The following is a 23,187-nucleotide window of genomic DNA, read 5'->3' as shown; positions in this document are numbered from 1 at the left end:
GAGGGATCCTATGACTCACCTACCTATTCCTCTGAGATAATCATGGCCACACAGGCTGACCACAGCATTTTTACTACCCTAGGTCAAGTCTAGGTCCAGCCAAACTCACGCTTTGTCTTCGAAGCTTCCTAGGACCTTCCTCCTGTCTTGGTCCCCTGATTTAGTGGGAGCCTGGGAAATTCTGCTCTATGTGTTTTCCCATCGGAAACAATAATTTCACCTATTCCTGGTATGAGAAAACAAAACCAATTCCACTCAGTTCCTTGTTCTTATTCATTAAATTGGTTTTTTTTTCCACAACAGCCTCTGTTTATGTAAAATTGTAGAGGCCAAACAGAGAGGGATTACAGTGTATTTCAGGTAATGTGACCTAAATCACAGATTGGCAGGCATAGCTCGAGGGTCAAATCTGTCCCGTGACCTGATTTTATATAAAAATCTTTATTAGCATCTCGGTTCTTAGTCGGCGTGTGCTGAAGGACAGGTGAAGTGGTAACTTTGGGAAATCTGGAGAGCTTTGGATTTGGCCACTGGTGGAGAGTAGACAAGATGGCCTGCTGGCCCTTGTGGCCATTGCCCTTAGCATTGGAAAGGACAGAGGTGCTGGACAGTGGCAAGGAACTAAACAGACGAGGACTGGGGTCAAATTACTGAACTTATTTTCATAAAGGCCCAGTACAGTGTTGGTGAGTCCTGTGTGAATTTGGGGGGGGGGGGGTAGTAGATAAAGAAGAGGAAAAGAACAGTTGTGATAAAGGTTTGTCTTTATTACAATAAATAACAAGTTTGTCTTGTTCACCTATGCAGAAAGAGCCTGTGCTTTTCAAGTCAGACAGAACTAGATACATAGCTACTGAGCAGGTTTCCAAAGTGTCAGTTTTTTGATCTGTGAAATGGGACATGGAAAAAGTTATCTGATGTGCATAGCACACACACACACACACACACACACACACACACACACACACGGCTACATAGTAGGGACTCAGCAAGTGACTGCGTCCTCTATAACTAGTGTGTAATCTCATCTTCCACCAAAGGGCAGACCTGGAAACCTAGACCTAACCGTATAGGGTTTGGGATGGAGGTTGAAGTGGTTGGAGGGACCATGGGGAAGGTGATGTTTTGGAATTGAATTTAGAGACAGTTTGCCACCTGGAGGGAAGGGGCCAGGAATTCTGTGAACAGCCAGTAGCTCAGGAGGAGGACGGGGCCTAGCCTGTGAGGCCTGCAGTCCACAAATACCGACAACAGTCCTTGTTAGTAACAGAGATACTCATAATTACAGGAAGCACTTGAAACACAAGCTTGGCAGGGGCCTGGACCAGCTTCCAGAATCCTCTGGTGCCTCCCCGGACCAGGGCGTGTCTTCCCGTCACTTGGGCCCACAGATGCTGCCCTCTGAGCATGACAGTGTCTCCCAGGTGGCCCATTCCTCCTGAGGGTTCTTCACACAGCTTTTAGCCCCTCGGAGCCTTCCTAACAGGGCAGGGTGGATGCAGATGAGCTGCCACCGCCTTTATACACCCCCCCCCCCAAATTAACTCAGTGCAGGACTGGCTGCTTTGGTCACCACCCAGCCATTCACCCTGCTTCTTCTCTGGTCAATCTCCTCAGCATTCTCTGGATTGCCCCTGCCTCTCTTCTACCAGGATGCCAACTGTCTTAAGGCCCTAATCTCCAATAACTCATTGCTCTTGCTATAGCCCCAGCCCCCAACTTGCCTCAACTTTTGGTCAAGGCCTGTTCCCTTGCTGGTAAAACTCCCCTGCCTTCTCCCTTGACCCCTTTCTCAGCTGGTGGGACTATCCCGGCCCCTTCATCCCAGCCTCTCCTCTCCTCCTGGACCTGGGGGGAAAGGGGGGAAAGAAATTATCTTTTTCTGTTTGTGGTGTGTCCTGGTGTTCCCGAGCTCCACCAACTTAGGCTTCCCTTGAGGGTGGTGTGGCCTGGTCTCCTCCTTTCTGCTTTGGAGCGCAGAGGCTCAGCAAAGAGATGAAATTAGTGTGCTAACTGCTCCTCTCCCGATTTGGTAAAGACAATAGTCAAGTCTTTGTGATTATCTCAGAGAGGTGGTGTGGAAAGGCCTCATGTGTCCTCTCAACCCCTTCTTGAAGGCACCCGGGAACTTAATTCTTCCTGAGAGAAGGGGATGAACAGAGAAGGGGGTGAGTGGGGAAACGAGTGCCCTGGGCTTCCAAGGCAAGCACCAAGGGCCATGTCTCCCAGCTAGGTCCTATGTTCTTGTCTCTAAAGTGTTTCCTGTGCAGCACGTAGGCTTCTTCTCTCATTTACAGCTTGTGAAGGACTTGAGGAAACATTGTGTCTGTGATTGCTGTTATAAAAGATTGAGCAACTGATCCTTGGTGCAGAGTCTAACCTGCTATTGTTACATTGCTCCTGTGGAGAAATTGGATCCCTTTGTTTCAGAACATTCAGCCTTTCCAGGAACGGAGCGTAGGCTCTGAAAAGGGAAATAAAGGAGCGGGCAGTTTTCTCCATTGGTACCCTTCCTCTCCCTACTGAGTCCCCTGAGAACTGCACACCAGCAACACACACATTCATTTATACACCCGGGACAGACTTCAGTGTCACCCCAAAGATGCCTATTGTCATCCCTAAATCCATCCTGCTACCTTTCTTTTCCAGCAGATGGCAACTCTGTCTGTTAGTTTCTTTCTTATCTGTTCCCTACCATCTCCCCTGGTCAGGAGATCCTAGTTTTGCCCTCAGAGTAAGTCTAGAACCTGCCATAATTTACTGTTGCTTTGTAGCTCCTGAGCATGCTCACATCTTGCCTGGTTTACCTCAGCGGGACCCTGGATGATTGCCCTGCTTGCTTACCATCCACCACAGCTTACTGTCTACAGAGAAGCCAGACTGATCTTTGAGCACAGAGTCAAAGTTCTTTAACTGTTCCAGGCCTTTTCTGTACCCTCGGAGACTTGAGTTATTGTTCATCCCCATCCCCAGCTCTCTCTACTTTAGCCACATTGTATCATCTTCGGGTTCTCACCCTGGCGGATCCCTTGGCTCTTCCAGATTGCCCAAATGCAAGTTCTCATCTTCTTCAACTCTCTCTGAACAGTGGTCCTTTTCAGTGTGGTTCTTCAGGGCCACCTTGTTAAAGACTGCATCTTCTGCCTATGCTCGCCCTGCTTCCTCTTCACGCCTTTCTTTAATTTGCTCACCATAGGCAGTCTTTGGGGCACACTGTCTCACATCGCGTCTCATTCCCTCGTGATTGCTGGCAATTGATTCACCCTGCGTTGCCTCCCTCCCAGCTCTACAAGGAGGAAGTCCAAGAGAGGGATTTTTCCCTGCTTTGTTCACTAGTGTACTCAAACTCCGAAAACAGCCATGAACGGGCTTGGCCAGTAAAGGTGCTTGCTGCTCAAGCTGGATGATCTCAGTTCAATCCCCAGAACCCACATAAAGATGGAAGAAGAGAACCAACTCCATGAAACTGTCCCCTAACCTCTACATGTGTGCTGTGGCACATGCACACCCCCACCATACACACATACACAAATACATAAATAAATAATATTTATACAGTAAATAAGTAAATGCCAGGCATATAGAGAATACTCAACACATATTGTTTCTAGGAAAGAAAAGAGATGAGGGAACAGATTACTTGAGGTAAGAGGCGTTAACTGTTGGTGTCGATCCTTGGAGAGGTGAGAAGTTAGGGGATAAACAGTCTTGTCCAGGATGCAGAGCTTTGCGAAGGCTCTAGAAGTCTCTCTGGTTCCAGACTATTGACCGTGCTGCCTGGAAGGGGAGACAGAGTAGTAGAACATCCCCACCTAAGATCCTTGGCTCACGCAGTGGAGAGACTTTGTGGCAATGGTTATGTCTGCCCCTAGTTCCCCACATTAACCTCTTAATTAACAGGCGTGCTTTGGGGGATGTGCTTAATGTGTGCGACAGGACGGGGATATGAGACCTGATCCTTTCGGGAGCAGCCAGCCTCCTGAGGGAGATGATTAAGTTCATTTGGAAAATTTATAGAATGATGCCTACAGCTGTTGATTCAGTGGACGGTGAGCTGGGAGACCGGGTGCTGTGAGATCATTTAAGGAAAGGCTTCTGCAAGTAGGAGTGCCCAGGGCTGGGCCTTGAATCACTTGCTCGGAAAGCAAGATGGATGAAGGATTGCATGTCAGGTTGAGAGGGAGGGAGGAGTGCCGGGATTAAGGGATAGAGGGGCGAATGTGTCAGAATTCTGGGGTAGATAAGAGCCTTGCTTGTCTGGAATGGAGGGTGTGAGTGGGTTCCGCTCACGATTGTCACCTTCATCTTAAGGCCCCTGGGTCTAGGACTGGGGAAGGTTTGTCTGTGCTAGCTGCCGTGCACCCCAGCAGGGGACCCTCTAACCTGGACCCTTTTATTTCTTTTGCTGTAAACAGTCCTCTGAAGCTGCATTCCTCTGGGATTGAGGGATTCTGGCTTCTGCATTTTCTCTAGACATTCCCAACCCAGACAGTATAAGGAGACCCTGTTTAAGTGTCTAGAACCCAGATGACTCAGCCTCCCGGAATGAGACCTCGCTCTGAAAACAGCACCGAGGCCTGGCTGGGACTCGGAGGCAAGGGGACAACTTGGTAATGGGATGTTTGTGTGGTGAGGGGGTAAGATGTCTGCTGGGATAGTGATGGCTGAGTGGCTACAGGGTCAAGGCATAGGATGCAATAGACCACAGTCTCCTCCTCCGTCCAGACTTGGGGTAGTCTTGAATCCCCCTCTGTCTTCCCGTTTCCCAGATAACTTGTTAGCCCTCCGAAGTGAGTAGGGCATCTTTAGGCCAGAATGACTGAGCATCTAGTGACCTTTAACCTTGCTGTTTGCAGCCAGCTGCCAGCCATCAGCAGGCAGGCACCGGGTACTAATCAGCAGTGAGCTCCCAACTGCCTTTCAAGAGCGTTTTGCACCCTCTCTTTCCCAGTTTCCTGACAGGCAGCAATTCTTGATGTCCTTCTCATGAAAGGATACTGTAGTGCCTCCGACCTGGCCTGTGTGACACCTTTGAGGGACAATCCTAGCATGGGGCAACACAGATGCTTTGTAGTAAGTGAAGCACCAGCCCTCCGTGTCTGGTTTAACCCGGCCATGTCACTATCATCTCTCAGAAAGGCTTTTCGCAGGGACTCCATCCAGACAGTTTCGGTGTGACCCCAGCACTGCAGGAGTCTCTGTGGGTAGGTTGGAGTCACGGGACTCATAGTTTCCTCATAGCTTGCGGGGCAGTTCCAGCACTCTTTATCATTATGATTTCAGGTCCTGGGTGTTCTTGATTTTTCTGAAAATTTTAAGGCTGGATCCAGGCCAGCCAGGAGAGAGGACACTGTGGATCTGGATGAGTTTGGGCCGAAGTCTCTTTGGGAGCTGCTTTTTATCTTAAAAATACCTCATAAACCTCAATTCTCAAGTTCATGTCTGAGGAACCTGGTAGATGTGCAGTGTAAAAAGTGCCCGATTATAATATATCCCTATGATCCTGGGTGGGCGTAGAACCAGAGCGGAGGAGGGAGTTTTCTCCCTTAGGCTGACTTATATTGAAATTACTAGGTTGAATTCTATGAAATCGTCTGCATTGCTTGTATCTCTGACAATTTTCATATGATCCAAACCAATATATTTCTCATCCTTTTCATATTTTTTGTTAGCTCCTGTCCCCTGATAATTAAGGATGAGGGAATTCTTGACTCTATCCTATGATGTGCTCAGCTCTCGGCATTACCAGTTTTGATGAATGACACCCCCATCTACCCATGATGTCTGCTCAGACCAGGTACCCCTGTGGTGGCCTTGGACACAGAGCCATGTCTATTCTAGGTGCGGGGTGCTTATTAGCTATATCTGCTTTCCCCCACTGCTCTGCGTCCGTTCGAGGCTGCACCTCTTTCTGCTAGGATACTGCAGTGGCTTTGCCTTCGGGCTTTTATTTCCCCCTTAGCTCGATTCTTCACACAGGGCCACTCAGGCCTTTTAAAAATGCGAATCAGATCATGTCATTTCCTCCCTTAGAGCTCTCCAGTGGCCTCCTTTTACCTTTATAATTAAAATGTAAGTCTGACCGTGTCTTACCAGACCCTGCCTGACCTGACCTCTGCAATAGGCTCTTTTCAAGGCCCCTCTTGCTCATTACCTACTGGCCACAGGGACCTTCCTTTAGAGCCGAAAGTTTAGACATTCAAACAAACCTTTCCAGAAGGCTCCCCATCCTTGCCCATGTCTGAGCTTGCAGGCCTTCCCTCTTCTGCTTTACCAATTCCCACTCTCTCTGCTGCTTGTAGCTTGAACATCCCCTCCTCAGAGAGGCATTTTGCGAGCTGCCTTCCTGCCAGCTATATTTTCTCCCTCAGTTCTTTTTCTTATTCGCCGTTCTCAATTATTTTCTTCTGAAGAAACTTGCTACAATTCTCCTTACCCATTTGTGCTTATTCGTCCCGTGCCTGTCTCTGCCTGGCGGACTGCTGCCTCCTGAGCGCAGTGAGAGGCAGAGGCAGGTTTGTCTCCTTGGCAGCTGCTTTCTCAGTGTAGCTTGCTTGTAGTAGGCACCCTTTAAAGGCACGCTCAGCGAATAAATCCTGAAGATGGACAGCTCAGTCCACTGGGACATCAGAATCTGTTGTGCCAAGTTCGAATTCACAGCCTTCTGATGTGTATCTTTAGGAGCTGTAGGAAAAGATGGAGATTGGCTAGGAATTATGACAGGAAAAAAAGCCCAAGGGGAGGGGTCCTCCCGTGTAAGCCCACTCTTCACATTTGTAACTATAAATCATCGGAGAGGTGGGAGCAGGAGGAATGTAAGGGTCAGAGGTAGGGGACATCTGCAGTGAAGTAGTGCTTGCTGGACAAGACGGCACCACTGTACATGTGAACTCCCATGTGAACTCACGCGTGATCTCACAATGGCTGTACCTGCATGCATGCTCCTTGCACATGACCAAACAAGCCAAAAATCCCAGCATAGATCAAGGAAGGGCTCGTGAAGTCCTGTCCCTGGCTGGGGAACTTTTGGCAGTTGGTGGCTTCTTGGGGAGGGAAAGGGTCAGTTTCCTATGAGGCTGTGCCCTGTGAGAGAGCTCTTATGCTCTAATAGATGGTCTCATACATACAGGCAGCGCTAAGTGGACTCCGTGGGCTTTAAATAAATGAGTACGTGAAATTGGGAGGAAAAGTGGTAGGGAGGATGTTGAAGGATTTGAAGGGAGGGGAATGTGGGCGAGTTTAATCAAAACCTATTACACACACATACAAAATTTTTAAACAATAAAAATGTTGTTACTCGAAATTGTTATTTTTTTTGTCTTTCAAAATGACTGGGGAGTTTGGACTGAGCAACTTTGGGGTTTCATATCAAAGCATACTTTTTCGTTGGGATCAGCAGCCTGCAGATAACTACACAGAGACTCATTATTAATTACGAAAGTTTGACTTTTAGATTAGGCTTGTCGCCCTAGATCTTATAACTTAAATTAATCTGTGTCAATTAATCTACATCCTACCACATGGCTCGGTTACCTCTATTCTGTACTGTACGTCTGACCTCTTCAGGGCCTCCCTGGCATCTTCCTGCTGCTCTTCGTCTCAGAGTTCTCCCTCTCCCCAGAAATCTTGCCTATTCCCTCCTGGGTAGCTATTGGCCCACATCTTCATACAGTGCAAACAAATACTCAACAACCTACAGTGGTAAGGGGAAAACTAGCTCATTGTCTTGGGCCTGAGGGTGGACCCTTTATTTTCTTACCTGTAACTGCATCCTTCACTGTGGAGGATCTTACACACACACACACACACACACACACACTCACAAGCTGTGAATACTTACACTGCCCTCCCCCACAAAAACTAACTTTAGACATAGGGCCACATATGTGGGTGGTTTTACCTGGCTTTGGCAGGATGAATCCAGAAGAAAAGTCTCAGAATTCTTGTGTGGGCAGGGACTTCCTGGATCTTGAATTTAGAGAGTATGGTTCCGAGGGAGAGTGAACTCCAGGTAGCGTCCCTTATCCCCTTGCTGGTGGAGGTGAGCCAGGGAAGCGCCCCCCCCCCCCCCCCCCGGGAGCCTAGACTAGATAAAGTGCAGGGTGATATTATTTCTGAGCATGGCCTCCTAAGAGTAGCTGATAGGCGATGGGTTGGAAGGCCTTCCACTCCCTTGTCCCTTTTAGGACATAGCTTCCAGGGAACAAAATTCAGAGTTAGCCACTCCCTGAACTTGGCTGGCATTCTGGGTGGTAACGCTGGCCTTTGATATAGAATTCTCTGGCGGATGAATACACTGATCTGTCTTTTCTTGACTGCCCAGCTTCAGGCCTCCTGATAATCTGTGAGTCTCCTTCTGTCCTCTGTACCCACTTTCTTTTTCCCTGTACTCGTCTCTTACCTTCTCATGCTGAGGCATCACTACATGTGGGATGTGTGCTCAAGGCTTAGGAAGAAGCCAAGGCTGTGTGTGTGTGTGTGTGTGTGTGTGTGTGTGTGTGTGTGTGTGGTGTGTGTGGTGTGTTTTGTGTGTGTTATGTGTATGTTTTGTGTGTGTGTGTGTGTGTGTGTGTGGTGTGCTGTGTTGTGCCTCTGTGTGCCTGGTGTCTGAGAGTGTTGGAGGATGGGACTGTTAGGAATTTTCTGGGTGTTAGGCTGTAAGGCTACTGTTATCAATAAGAGCCAGGAGGATTCCCCAATATTTGAGGACCAGATGATCACAGGTAGATGATGGGTTGTAGGGCTGGGGATGATGTGTTCCTGGGTCTGATGGGCAGGACTATGGTTCAGTGCCCAGTGTTCTGAGCTCCCGCAGCTATGCTGGCAGCATGTGGTCAGGTGGTGAGTGGGCTAGCCAATGGTCAGGCAGAAAGCAGCAGCTGGGGTGCTGTTCACCCCACTTTCCTCTTCAGCCTGAGTTTCATTGGCTTTACCTGACCATGGAGATCCTCAAGGAGCCCCAGTAAGAGAGTGCAATAGGAAGGCTGTGTGATGGGCTTGAAGGCAAGACAGTGAGAGAGTGTCTCAGTCCAACAATCCCAGGTCACAGGGTCACCCTGCGCTGGAAGTGTGGCTCTGGTCCCAGCGCCACTTTCTCTTTTCTGCCCTGCCTGGAGAGGAAACTGAAGGTCACTGGGGCTGGAGAGATGGCTCAGTGTTTAAGAACACTGGCTATTCTTCCAGAGGACCCAGGTTCAATTCCCAGCACCCACATGGTAGCTCACAACTGTGGAAACTACCCAGTTTCGGGAGATCTGACAGCTCCACACCAATGTACATAAAATTTAAAAAAAGATAAATAATTCCATGGAGACCCCAAGTCTGGTTAGTATTTTCCTGGAATCTCTGAGCGAGCCACAACTTTAGGATGAATTCCTTATTTGCTTTAGTTAAGGCCAGAGAGGTTTGTTTTTTGCTGTTGTTGTTTTTGCTTTTGCATAGACCGGGAGAATCCTGAGTAATGCCAGTGTTTCGCTTTTATTCTTAGACATTCTAAAAACATGACGGTTTCAATGGCTGTGTGTATTATTCACTTGTTTGTATGATTGCTGGTTTGTGTTTCTTGGTAATAGTGTAACTATTTCCCATTACTTTCCCCTTACAGTGCTGATATTTCCCCCAAGCAACACGCAGAGAAAAATGGCAGCAAAAGAGAAGTTAGATAAATCTTCCCCCACAAAGCACGGCCGCTTTCCGATTCCTTGGCGGAACCCTTCCACTGGCCTCTTTCATCTCATTGCTTATTCATTCATTCTTTCCTCAGGTTGTAATGAATTCTCACTATTGGAAGGCTGCTGCAGATTGTTCGGGGCAGGAATAGCGCACAGTTTTCATCCCAGCAAATCAACTTTGATTGGTAGGGGTAATGTCAACATTGCATCTAGACTCAGTGGGAAAAGTGTGTTAGCATCTGTGCGCTGGGGCTGACATGGCCTTGGATGACAGAAATTTGTCTATACACCGATGCCTTTCTCACTCCTAGTACAACTTCCTAATATGAACAATCGCTGGTCTATGATCTTGCTCTGAGACAGTTTCTGCTTACTCACATTTGTTGAAGCAGCTCATTTCATAACTGTATTTCATCATCAGTTAGACAGTTCTTTCCTGGTGATGTGGTGCAGTCTGAGGGGCAGAACTGTTATAGAAAACTAATTTTAAAACTAATTCTGATTTCGCATTGACTAATTCCATCTTTTTGGCTTCAGCTTTCCACCTAAAAAGTTGAACTGAGCAACCACAGACCTGCCTCCTCGCTGTGATAGCCTATTTTTCACATGGGTCAGTATCTACCTCTTGGTAACATGCTCCATTGGCTCTGGTTACACAGTCTGGGCTTACGTTAAAGCCCTTCAAATATTTGTGTATCTGTATCCATCTGAGTTTTTGTTGTCGTTTTATTTCAAACCAAACACAACCAGCTTCTTTAATCATTTCTCATGGGAGAAGGGATTCTAGACTTCTCACCATTCTGGCCATTCTCCTCTGGATACTTGAAGTTTATTGTGTCTCCCTAAAAGTGCGATTCCTGGGATGGGAGCCAGGCTAGCTGTGCAATAATAGTATATCCCCACTACCCACCCACATGCTCAGTCTGCCACTCCTGGCAATTGATTGTCACCAACGCATAGCCAAAGGAAAGATAGCTGCCGAACCTTTCACAGATCCAGGGAGGTGTGTTCTGGAGGTCTACAGGTTTCCTTTCAGGCTACATCCAGAATGGATATATGGGTCAAGTCGGGAAGGGACTGTTGAGAGATTAGTAAGAGCCGGTCAACGTGGCAAGGTACTATGTCATAAACATGGAAGAAAGGCTTGGGGGGGGGATGCCATTGATGATTGCTGCAGTTTCTTTCACCCAATTCTCCCCCTCTTTAAAACACTGAGTATTTATATCTCCATAAATGGAATGAAGCTCTCTTCAAACTGACTCCTGCGCTGTACTCTTCCCCATTCTATCATATTAGTTTTGAGATACAGGGTCTCGCTCTGTAGTCCAGGCTGGCTTTGTCCTCACTAGATAGCCTAGGCTAGCCTTTAAAAGTCACAGCAATTCTACTTCAGCCTTTCCAGTGCTAGGATTTCAGGTGTAAGCTACCACGCTCAGTTATATTCTAGTATTCTGTCATTGGACCTCTTGGCCTCAGCAGATCTTGTGTTTATCCTTTATATAAAAAAGAATAAGTTCAAATGCTATCACTAAAGATAAAGAAAATGAGAACAAAGAAGAGAAAAGGCAGTTGTTAGGAGGGTTCTGGTCTGACCTGTGCGTGCTAGAAACATCCCCCAAAGAGACTGACAACTCCATTCACTGTCCCCTCTGCCTCCCAAACTTCATGCTTCTTACTCTTCAGATCATGAGGTCCTACATGAGGTGGCCCCAGACCACATCTCTGGGCCTTTCTCTTTTCTCCAAGCTCGTACCACAAAGCCAGCCTGCCTTATCTTTTAAACAGAACCTGCCAGCACTGATCACATACTTAACAATTTATTTATATGCCATCGAACATGGGACTGGACTCTACTCTGCTTCATCTGAAATTGATTTCTTCAGTGTCTCAAAGAGTTCTCAACATTCGCTGAGCATCCAGTTCATACTTGGGATGGTGTAACTTTTGAAGCATCTTTCCCAGTGTCTCTTAGAATAAGATTGGTGTCCCACGAGCACTTTCTGTTTTCCAGAGAAAGAACAACAAGTCTACTAATTGACAAGTGAGTCACTGGGGATGGGAGCAGTAGCTCGTGTGAGTAGCATGGGCCTGTTCCAAGAGTCCCCTCCTGAAGAGAAGAACCATGCTTGGATTTGAGGTGAGGCTGGGGGGATAAAGAGAGGGAAGATGGGGGACAGCGTGTATTTTTTCATCCCAGAACCACTATGTCTCATTACTATATCCCGGGCTTCCCCTTTCACATTGTTTTTAGGGACAGGCTGCTTTTCCATGACGTGGTGACAAAATGCCTATACTTGACAAGAGAGGAAAGCCCAAGCTGCCAGGTTGAGTGGGCATGTGCCATGTGCGCTCTGCAGGAGGAAATTGGAAGAAGGGGATAGAAGAAAAGTGAGTGTGGGAGAGAGAAAGCCAGGGACCCCAAGAAAAGCCAGCAAGAGGGGATCCAGGGTAAGTGGAGAGGAGGTGTGTAGTGTGAACATACAGCCAATGGACTGTGCCCATCATTTGTCCCAGGTAAAGTGACTCTCTTGGCACTGGGGAGAAGAGGAAAGGTGCCAGGGCAGGAGTAACTTCCTGGGTGGAGAGACTGAAGCCACCTCGGAAACAATTCTAAACTACTTCTGCTTTTTCAGTGCCTCCTTCCTCTCTATTATCAAGGCCTGGGTGCGGCCCCAGGATAAAACCCATTCCATTTGGATGGGAATAAGCATGAACCATGGTAGCTCCTACTCCCCGAGCATAAGTTTAACTCTTTAAGTGCTTTGTTTTTCCAAGCAGCAATAAAGAGTCAAGACGTTTTACAAACAGAATCATTCAATGGCAGGATACATTTTCCAAAGATGGCCAGAACAATATCCTCAATGGCGTACATCAAAGTGACTTTGACAATCCTACAGTTGAGTGGTAGGGACCTTTTCTCTCCCCTTGAACTTAGATGGGTCTTCTACACTTGCACCTGAAAATGAACGTGGCAGATTCTAAAATGTCTTGGTACCCTTCCCTCCAGTTTTCTTCCCGTGTAGCTTTTCATGGTTCTCAATTTTCCCAGTTTCAGAAAAACATTGACCCTGAATTTAGCAGCTTCTTCTTGCTGTTGTGCAAGACCTTACTGTTGGGTGGGTCAAATTCTCTCTCTCTCTCTCTCTCTCTCTCTCTCTCTCTCTCTCTCTCTTTTTCCTTTCTGGCAACTGTGTGTATAGAGAGACTCTCAAACACCATTCCAGATCACGCAGGAGGCATGAGAGTGAATGGTGATGAAGATGGCTTTTAATAGGGTGCTACCAGAAAAAATGACTTTCGGCCGGGTGGTGGTGGCTCACACCTTTAATCCCTGCATACAGGAGGCAGAGGTAAATGGATCTCTGTGAGTTTGAAGCCAGCCTGGTCTACAGAGTGAGTTCCTGGACATCTAGGACTGCTACACAGAGAAATCCTGCCTTGGGGTGGGAGAGAAAAATGACTTCCATCTCAAGATGGCATGTCAGCTATTCTTTGTCATTTTAATAACCTCAAATTACCATTGAGGGACCTTGAACTAAGATGATCTGAAAGTCCTTCAGGCCAGAAAGAAAAAGTCCTGCCTTCCACCTTTCTTTAGTCTGTAACTTTTCTTCTGATAATCTTGAACACAAGGATCTCAGATTCTAGGGGCTGGGGTTGGAGTTAGCAGTGGCTGGCGCAATTTCCCTGTTAGTTCAAACATCTGATATCTTTTAGGGCTCAATACCTGGCCTAGAGGCAGTCTCTTGATAGATAATTCCTTCTATATAGTGCTAGAAGCATGGGTAGTTTGGATAGACAGTGTTTCTGTGGGTTCTAGAGAATGTCCAGGGCTTTTAAGGAAGCAACTTTTTAGTCCACCTTGCCCAGAGAAGATCCAGTGTGTGCAAAGAGGAGGGAGGAGGAGGAGGTTGGAACCAGGGTGATGGCTTCCTTGGCTGTTCTCTAGCGGCAGACAGGAGACTTGCGGAAGTTAGGAGGATCCTGGAAGTTTCCAGGTGTGGAGCATCATGTGACTGGGCAGAGCCTCGCATCATGATCCAAGCGCCAGTTTACGCTGTCCCTCATGGTGTACCTTACACAAGGGGATTCTCCGTCTCCGAAACCACTCTGTCAGTGCTAGCATCCTTCTTCTTCCCTGGTGAGAAGATCAGAAGGTTATCCCTCAGTGTTTGGCCTCTTGGCATACTCGTCCTCAGGCTCTGAACACTAGATGTCCTGAGCCCAGTCACCCCTCACGGGAAAGGAGATGTCTGTTAAGAACAGGACGTCCTTCTTAATGTCTACACATCGTCTGCACCCATACCATGAGTCAGGGTTGTGCCGCGCTTGGTTATATGTTAAGATGTCGCGTGGCCGAGCTAGGACCAGTCCCTGGACATATTGTGTGGAGCTTTTACATCACCCAGGTGGCCAAAGTTGTTCTTTTATGAGCCTTTATGGTGTTAGGTTAAGCGAGAGAAGCCTATCACAGAGAACCGCATAGTGGGGTTTGATTCATGTGAACTGCCCAAAATAGATAAAGAAAGTAGACTCGTGGTTGTCTAGGGCTGGGGAAAGCACAGGAGAGTTGGTGAGTGTTGACTAAGTGGTTATAATTTTCTTTTGATGGGGGAGGTGAGAGAAATGTTCTAAAATTGGTTGTGGGTTGGAGGTAAAGCTCTGGATTAACTTAAAGCCATTAAATTGTGTACTTTAACTAGGAGAATTGTACAATGTATGGTTTATAGCTCAATAAAACAGTCTTTAAAAACAGATCTTTTCTTGGCTTCTACCTTCTTACCACAAATCCTGGGGAACAAAGGGTGTGAGACAGACCTTCTTTCTCACAGACGGGACCCCCTAAATGGAGTGTAGTCTAAGCTGTCCATCTCCACCTCAACTTCTCTGCCTCTTGAGAAAAATGTGCAAGTCCCTGTCACTCCTGGTCTTCTAGGACACAGCTAACAGAGTAAGGCCACCGAGCTCAGCCTGAAAGCAGCCATGAAGTCTGTGCCATCTGAGATGCTCCTTCAGGGGCAAGGTAGAGGGTATCTGGGCAGATGCAGTGATAATTATCTGTGTAGAGAGCCTAAAACCTGAGTTGACCAGGTTTCTTCACTGCTTTTCTGTAGAAGTTGGTGTTGTCAGCCACTGGCTGGGGGTGTGGGGTGGGGGTTGGGTGGGGGTGTGGGATGGAGGTGGGGCTTCTCTTGGGTGTTCCTTTCCTAAGAATGGTTGACATGGAGCTGGGAAGAGGTGGTTCAAGCTTTTAATCCCAGCACTTGGGAGGCAGAGGTAGGTGGAGCTCAGTGAGTTTGAGGCCAGCCTGGTCTACAAAGCGAGTTCCAGGACAGTCAGGACTGTTACACAGAGAAACCCTGTCCCAAAAAACCATAAAAAAAAGGTTGGCAAGAAGAGAGTAGGATTCATCGATTTCATCAATACTTTCCTTCAATAACCATTTACCACTGCTGTTCCTGTCTCAGGAACCGTGACGCTCAAGGGACTCCCTCCTCCCCCAAACCCTGGTATGTCTCCTCGTGACCCAGCCTTTGCTTTGGTGAGGCTCAAAAGTCAGCAGGAGCAGACAGGTAATTAGTCTTTGGGATGGAGTTAGTAAAGGCGATTAAAGGAAGGATATTAATCAGACTGAAGGTAGGCAGATGGGGGGGAGTTAGGGAAGGCTTCCTGGAACACACTCACCTTGAAGACTCAGCAAGAGAGGGCCGGATGGAAAGGGAAAAAAATCACAGAAAGTGCGCTCTAGGCAGAGAGACTATAGTGTGCACAGGCCTGTGGGGAAGGCGAGAGAGTGGCTCCTTTGAGGAACTGCAGAAGGAGGATCAAGTTGTTCTGGTTGGAGACCAAAGTGTGAGGGGAGGGCCAAGACATGAGAGAGGAGATGCAAAGAGGCAGGCCTCTGAATCCAAGTGGGAGGAGGTCCAGCCCCGGCTTCTTCCCAGCATTCACATCCCTTCCCCCATGTTCTGCACATATCAGACTCGTACCTGAGCAGAGGCCATGGTGCCATACCCCAAGGAGACCAGCTAGAATCAGGAAGAGCGTGATGGGCACCACCACCAGCAGCACATCCTTGTAGGAAGCCTTCCCGGAGGCTGCATCATGGAAGGCAGAGTCAGAAACGGGTCTGATGCACCATAATCCCCAAACTGTTGCCTACTGGTCCTTAGCATACCTGCCTCGGGATGGCAACTCTCCCAGGGAGTGACTGTGGCCATATCCCAGCTGACGGGGTTGGAGGCAATGCAGGTATAGGCCACATCTTGGTCTCCCAGTCCCAGTGAGACACTTAGCAGCTGTCCATTTGAGAAAAAGCTGTGCAGTTCTGCATCAACGTCCATTGTCCTCTCCCGTCGCCAGCTATAGGTTATGTCACTGATGTTGGAGACCCAGCAGGACAAGAAGACTTGGCAGGTATTGGGGGCTTGAGTCTCTTCTGTTGCAGCAGTGAACACTTGAACCATGGGCTTGGGTACCGTGTCTGTGTAAGAATGACAGCAGGTTAGAGGGCTGCTGGGTGGAGTCCACAGCTCGGTGTCTGGGTTCTATGCCTGGTTAGATGCTTCTTTTGTTTTTCAATCTCATTGACCTTCCAGTTACTGATTCTTTAGCTTGGTATCTAAAGCTTTTATGGAATAATATATATCAATCTCTTTAGCTACACTCTCCGCTGGTCTTCCTTGCCTATTCCATTGGTTTGCAGTTCTCCCAACCATGAGGTGCTATTTCATACATTTCATGCTTTTGTTTGGCTCATCTGTGCACATAAATGCTCCCTGCCTCCTCTAAAGGAGGTCTTAGTCTATATTCTGGCTTGTCCTCACACTCACAATCCTCCCTCTTCTGCTTTCAGAATGCTGCAATTGCAGGGCTGTGCCACCACGCCTGGTCCTATTCTTCCCCTTCTTGCCCACCTAGGGACCTCCTAGGGGTCCTTTAAGAGTCCCCCACCCCCGTCAGACACACTGCTTTATGCCTTGATTGGACCACCTTCCCTTATAGCTCAGGTGTGACTCAGAACTCTCCAGGCGCTCTGCCCATGTCTCCTTTCACAGTGTGCCAGTCAGTCAACAAGGGATGATGAGCATTTATTAGTTCAGGTAAGAACCCACATTCCCGAACTTTGGGTGAAGGAGACAGACACTGACACATGCTGATGAACAAGAAAATCATTGGAAGGGCATAAAATGCAGTGAATGAGGAGCCTGGAGGGAGGGGCCCTGTCATCGCCATAACCTTCGCTCTCTAGTTCTGGCAAACTGGTGTTGGATACCTGGGCTGCTAACTAATAGTGTCCTGGCATCCTAAGCAGCGGCTCCTCATTCCTTTATAGATTGATGAGTAAATCCCGAGTCTCGAGCAATGGGGCCAGTGGGAGAGCATTATAGTGACAACAGGAGGGCCGAGTCGCTGACAGCATTCCAAAGTCAAGCAGAGTAAAACCTCGTTAATGCCAGCTCAATCTGGTGGGATTTGTGATATGAAAAAAGAAATGATTTGCTGGGCATACTAATAGTATAAACAGAGATTACAGGGGGGATATTTACACCACTTAAGAGGACAAGCTGCCTCCAAACACGATCAGGCACAGTAGAAACACCCATCGACATTTCTGGTAACCGATCTGCTAATTCAAATCATTCTTATCTATTGTCAAAACCAAGCTCCTAAGGACGGCTGCCTGGCAGCTTCCTGCAATTAGTTCTAATCACGCTATGTATTTGGAAGCAATAAAACAGCAATTTCCTTAAAATCTGTAATTCAGATACCGAGAACAAGCCATTTTAGGGCTTAGTGGTGTGGGTGCTGCATGCATTACTACGCTCAATGTCCTTGTTTCCCATGTGCATCCGCTGAGACGTGGAGAAGGAGAGAGGCTCCACGGCCTGCGTGGCTGTGGAGGTTATGCCCTGTACAAGGGCACTGGGGTAGGGGGCTGCATAGTGCTGAGATCCAGCCAGCATTCTGCCTGTTGAGATGCACAACTTGCTTCAGGCCTTCGCGTTTCTGGATATGCACCCTCTAACTGTAAATCAGCATCCTGAACGGCTGGCTCAAGGGCAGGTAAGACAGCCGTCTTGGGGCTTTGAGAATCTTTCCCAGTTTGCTTACAGCATCTCCTGCCTCCTCTTTCCAGCCCCTCACCTATCCCCAGTTTCCATCCTTGAATTTGGACTCTCGACAACTGTCCACATTTTTGAGTATTTACTGAACCAGCAGTGTGGGGCCACTCATATTTTTGTCTCATGCCATTAGATAGAGGAGATGAATGGGAGTTAAAAAGGCCTGGAGCAGCAGAAGTGGATGGAGATAGTGGAGGAGAGAGAGGGGGAAGGAGGAGGGGGTGGAGAGAGAGAAAGAGAGAGGGAGAGAAAGAGAGGAAGAGAGGGAGGAAGGAAGGAAAAGAAAGAGGGAGAGAGGAAGGGAGGGAGGGAGGAAGGAAGGAAAAGAAAGGGAGAGAGGAAGGGAGAGAGGGAGGGAGAGAGACTGAGAAAGAGAACTCACTTTATCCTCAGCTAATTCATCCACTCCAGCTGCAGGGACAGTTGCAGCTGCACAAGAGGCAATGCTGGCATTGTGGAGCAAAGCCCACCCCATGAACCCTAAGAAATAAGAAATAGTGACTACGTTTAGCTCTTAAGTAATGCAGCTCAGGTTGGCCTTGAACCCACAGCAATCCTCCTGCCTCAGACTCCCAAGTGCTAGGATTATGGGCATGTATTACCTACCACAGCCAACTAAAAGATCTTTTAGGAAAAATAAGGCTGGGGGCGGGGATGGTCTAGATCCCTGTTAGAATTGGTTCTTAATATGTTCAAAGCCCTGGGTTGAATCCTTAACGCTAACTTTATAACAACAGAAATAAAAAAAAAGCAAAAGAAAGAAAGAAAACAACAAAACCTCCACAAAACAACAAAAACTCCATAATGGGAGTGTGGTAGGGTGGGGTGGGAGAAGGGAGAATGAAAGGTGAGAGGGAGGGGAAGAGGGGAGGGAGAAAGAAAACATGAGCGAATGGGATGGTTAAGATGGGGGAAGGACAGAGAGGGAGAGCAAGGAAAGAGATATCTTGATTGAGGGAGCCATTACGGGGCTAACAAAAAACCTGGCCTTAGGGAAATTCCCAGGAATCCACAAGGATGACCCCAGCTAAGACCCTAAGCAACCGTGGAGAGGGTGTCTGAACTGGCCTTGCCCTGAAATCAGATTGACAACTACTTTAATTGTCATCATAGAACCTTCATGCAGCAACTGATGGAAGCAGATGCAGAGATCCACAGTTAAGCACTGGGTGGAGCTTCCAGAGACCCAGTTCAAGATATGAACAAAGGGATCGTGACCTCATGACCATAATGGGGATACCCACAGAAACAGCTGACCCGAGCTAGTGTGAATTCACTGACTCTGGACTGATAGTGGGGGAACCTACATAGGACCCAAACTAGGCTCACTGAATGTGGGTAACAGTTGTGTAGCTTGGTCAGTCTGTGGGGCCACTATTAGTGAGACCAGGATTTATTCCTAGTGCTTGAACTGGCGTTTTGGAACTCATTCGTTTTGGAGGGATACCTTGCTCAGTCTAGATAAAGGGGGCAGGGCCTTGGTCCTGCCTCAAAGTGATGTGTCAGACTTTGTCGAGCCCACTTGGGAAGCCTTACCCTCTCTGAGGAGTGAATGGGGGCGGCAGGGTGGTGGTGGTGGAAGGTGGAGGGAGTGGGAACTGGGATAGGTATGTAAAATGAGAAAAGATTGTTTTAGAAAAATAAATTTAATTGAAAAAACAGAAATATCAAACAAAAATTCTATAATTAATTATAGTTCAAGTTGAATTTAACTAGTAAGTAAAAACTATTTACGTACTATGCCACATTTTTCTTTTCTCTTTAGTGGTAAATAAAATAATAGTACCACCTGTAGTCTACGATGATACCTTAGAGTGGATCGACAGGCCGCTTTGCCCACATACCACTGTGCTTCATCTTTATGGGCACTGTGCATAGTACGTGCTATAAGGCTCGCTGTACAAATGAGGAAAAAGGTGACGGTCTGGTGGGTAAACATCATTTCCAAGCCTGCTGAACCAAGGAAAGAACGAACGGCGTACAGATGAGGTTGGTGGACTGGTGAAGCCGGCTGCTTCGTGAGGTGCTCCCTTGGGAAACGTAGATGTGACTTCTGGGGAGTAGCTCTTCTCTGACTTAGCATCATGGCCAAAGGCCATGCCTTTCTGGAACCTAGCTCTCCTCAGCTGCCATGGCTTCAGGTGCTCGGCCGGCAGTTTTCAGGAGGAGAGTAGGGGAACCGGTGTTGGGTACACTTACCATACACTTTGAGATGCAGGGTCTGGGTCCAGGTTTTACCCCCTGTATCCACCATCAGCAAAGAGAAGTTGCCACTGTCTTCAGTTTTCAGGGGCCCAAGCTCCAGACTGAGGTTGCTATGCAGCTGGACTCGGCCCAGGAATTGGGAGCGGTATAGAGTTTCGAAGGAACCTCGAAAAAATGTGGCCAGGAGCTCCTCTGATGGCCAGAGAGATCGCCAGATGGCCTCCCGCACTTGGAAGCCGGTAGGGCACTCTGCGTCCAGCAGCACGGAGTCTCCCACCTTGCTTAGCACTTGGACACTGATAACCACAACGGGAAGGAGTGCTGTAAGGACAGAAACCATGGTGAATCTGCCTGTGCAGGTGTTTTGTCCTACTCCTGGCAAACAGCAGAGTTGCTTGGAATTGAATTATCCTCCCCCCCACCCCCCACCCAGCAGCTGTGCTGAGTTGAGGGTGTAGTAGTGTGTGTCATAGATGAGGGAACAAAACAGGAAGAGAATCTAAATCTCTGTTCATGGAGAAATCAGACCTCAAAACAGCCACTAAAATAAATTAAGGATCATGATGAGAAAAAGTGGCTGCACACAAGTAGGTTAATAGGAGTCCTCACCCACCCTGGAGCAGCCTTGGAGAAGAAACAACCCGGAGGAGGGATAGGAATCAGCCAGTCAAGCAGTGGCTATGGGAAAAGGGATGGAGAAGGTCTACAGGCTGAGGGAGCAGCACCAGGAGCAATGCAAGGGAGAGAGCATGGGGAAATGAAATTGGTTCTGTGGAGGGAAGGAAGTAGGCAGTGTCGCCAAGAGTTGGCGGGATCACACTATGCCATGAGGTAGCATTGGTTTCTGGGCTAAAAAGCCCAAAATAATTGTGTGTGTGTGTGTGTGTGTGTGTGTGTGTGTGTGTGTGTGTGTGTGGTGTCTCACATAGGCATGGAAAATGCATTGGAGGTGGGGGAAGTTCAAGGCTGTTTATATTAATGCAAGAGAGAGGTGATGGCTACTTGAACAAAGGAAGGGAACTGTGGGGAAGGGGAGGATTGAGACAGAGAGACAAATAGTGTAACTAGCAAACGCTGGGATTAGATTAGGTCCGGAGAGTGAAGGAGAGAACTGAGAACTCAGAGTGTGTACCCAGGTCTTTGGGATCCATCACGTATCATTGCATCTGATACAAGGACAGAGACAGAAAGGAGATGAGAGAGAAAGATGCTGGCTTCTCTGAGGAGTGGTTTGAGCGTGAAGTGTGAGGAAGACAACCCTTCTTGAGCTGCCCTCTTGACTCCTTTTCTGCCGGGTTCATGCTTTCTCTGGAAGATCACCATCACCTCTAACCTCTCCTGTCTCTCACTACAGGTATACATTCTTTCTGTTTTCCCACAGTGATCAGGGATCAGCACCCCTGTCTTATTATTGTCTGTTTCTGAATCAGCATGTCCCAGCAGGCCATGAACTCTTTCAGGTCAAGAGCAAATGTCTTCATCCATGTACTTGTAGTGCCCCGGTTTAATACCTGACTGCAGGAGTTCAGGAAATTGCACTGAGTTTGCGGAGAACTGACCTCAAGCCTGGCATAAGAGGAGACCTTGGGATACAGGGAAAGGTTAGGATGATATGTAATGTACCCAAGGCTGGGAGTTGGGATAAGGAGACCTGTTCAGCCTGGCTACTCTGCTGGCTGCAACTCTAGTCCTTATCCACATCCTTGCCATCTCTGGGCCCAGCCATCTCCATCCTGACAGGATAAGTGTTAATGGGAGATGTCAGTTGAAACTGAGGTTCTCTCGTGTCCTGGCTCTGCCACAAATCAGCTGTGTGACCTTCAGCTTGTCACCTTCCTCCTCTACACAGGACGGGGAGGCTATATCAGTGGTAGTGTGCCGTCCTCTGTTACCAGTAAGATACTCTCTAACAACGATAGAAGGTCTGAGAATGTGGTGAGTTCTTGTTTAGTCCTTATGAGTCCCTGAAGGATGCAACAGTGTCTCGGGGTCCGTGAACTCCATCCTGGCCCTGCAGCAGTTACTTTGTCATGTTGACTACTTGTTGATCAAAGAGGGGGGACTCAGGCACAGGTGGATGAAAGGGCCACTGAGGATTTGGAGACTATTCTCAAGCCCATATGGACCATGTTTAACCTGCTGTCATCTTTCTTCTCTACCCAATGTCTGTCTCCCCTTTTACAGGATATAGAGAGGGACCCTAGCATTCCTTCAGGCTGATAATCACATCCCTCAGACCATAGGGAGCCCCGCTCTGCTTTACCCTGGACTGTAGAGTTCCCATGTGCCAGTGCCTTCAGATCCCCATCATCCCTGCACCCAACTTTCTCTCAAAACTGCCATCATGAAAAATAAAAAATAAACAACAACAACAACAACAACAACAACAACAAAAAACAAAACAAAACTGCCATCATGTTAAGCTACTCTGGGTCCTAGAACAGGCGGCGTCTCCTGGCTACAGATGCCACTAACGCTGCCACTCAATTTCATCTGAAACCCTGCGTTAGGCTGCCCCAGACTTTGCTCCTTTCTCCACTTCTCCTTAGTTTCTGGGTTCTTACTTGGTTTTGAGAGGCCGCTGCCCAGAGGTCTGATGAGGGCAGCTGGGTAGGGGCTTACAGCTCCCCAGAGGACAGGCTGTCTGTCCATCTGCTTCACTTACCTTCGTAGAGAAGAAGACCCCAGAGGCACCACATGGCCGACGTCCTCCTTCGGAAGACTTCCTCAGCAAATCAGGATATCCTGGGCCAAATGAGTGCAGGGCAGGAGCTGTGGTCCTGCCGGAAAGTCCCATGTTCAGAAGGAGGAATCTTGACTCAAAACAAGATGTCTCGAAAGTGAAAGCATCCCAAATAAAGTGGAAGTTGGCTTCAGTCCCGGCTGGGCCTAACTGGGCTTTCAGGAGCGGATTCTTGTAAGTCAGCCCCTTTTCTGGGCATGTGCCTTGCCAAGGCATGGTGACAAGCACACCCACACAGCCCATGTGCTCCTTGCAGATTGTCACCAGGCCACTCTGCATCCACTCCTGCTCGTGGTTGTGTCTAATCATCATCATTGCCACAAACAGCCCTCTGAGCTGCAGTTCTGAGCACCACTTCCCCTCTGCTTAAAAATCTTTGGAAGCCTTCTGCTGCCCACTGGATAAAGACTAACCCCCGAGCTTGGCATGAGAGGCTCCCCTG

The 23,187-nt window shown here is 48.1% G+C and overlaps 1 protein-coding gene across 1 annotated transcript; it reads right to left on the bottom strand.

The window, feature by feature from the left end:
• Positions 1-13,637: 13,637 nt before the first annotated feature.
• Positions 13,638-22,805, bottom strand: Slamf8 (SLAM family member 8). The gene is made up of 5 exons (XM_041643579.1): positions 22,668-22,805; positions 19,997-20,323; positions 15,850-16,155; positions 15,662-15,769; positions 13,638-13,809 (listed from the first exon to the last, which is right to left on the bottom strand). Exons 1-5 carry the CDS (start codon positions 22,699-22,701, stop codon positions 13,748-13,750), a joined length of 837 nt encoding a protein of 278 aa, XP_041499513.1. The 5' UTR covers positions 22,702-22,805; the 3' UTR covers positions 13,638-13,747.
• Between the last annotated feature and the right edge of the window lie 382 nt (positions 22,806-23,187).

The sequence above is a fragment of the Microtus oregoni genome, unplaced genomic scaffold, assembly GCF_018167655.1.
Source record: "Microtus oregoni isolate MIOR12 unplaced genomic scaffold, Mior012 000086F_ref0000336, whole genome shotgun sequence".
In the NCBI taxonomy this organism is placed as follows: Eukaryota; Metazoa; Chordata; class Mammalia; order Rodentia; family Cricetidae; genus Microtus; species Microtus oregoni.
Note: the sequence above shows the minus strand (reverse complement) of the source record. Positions and strands in the feature narration are given on the sequence as shown.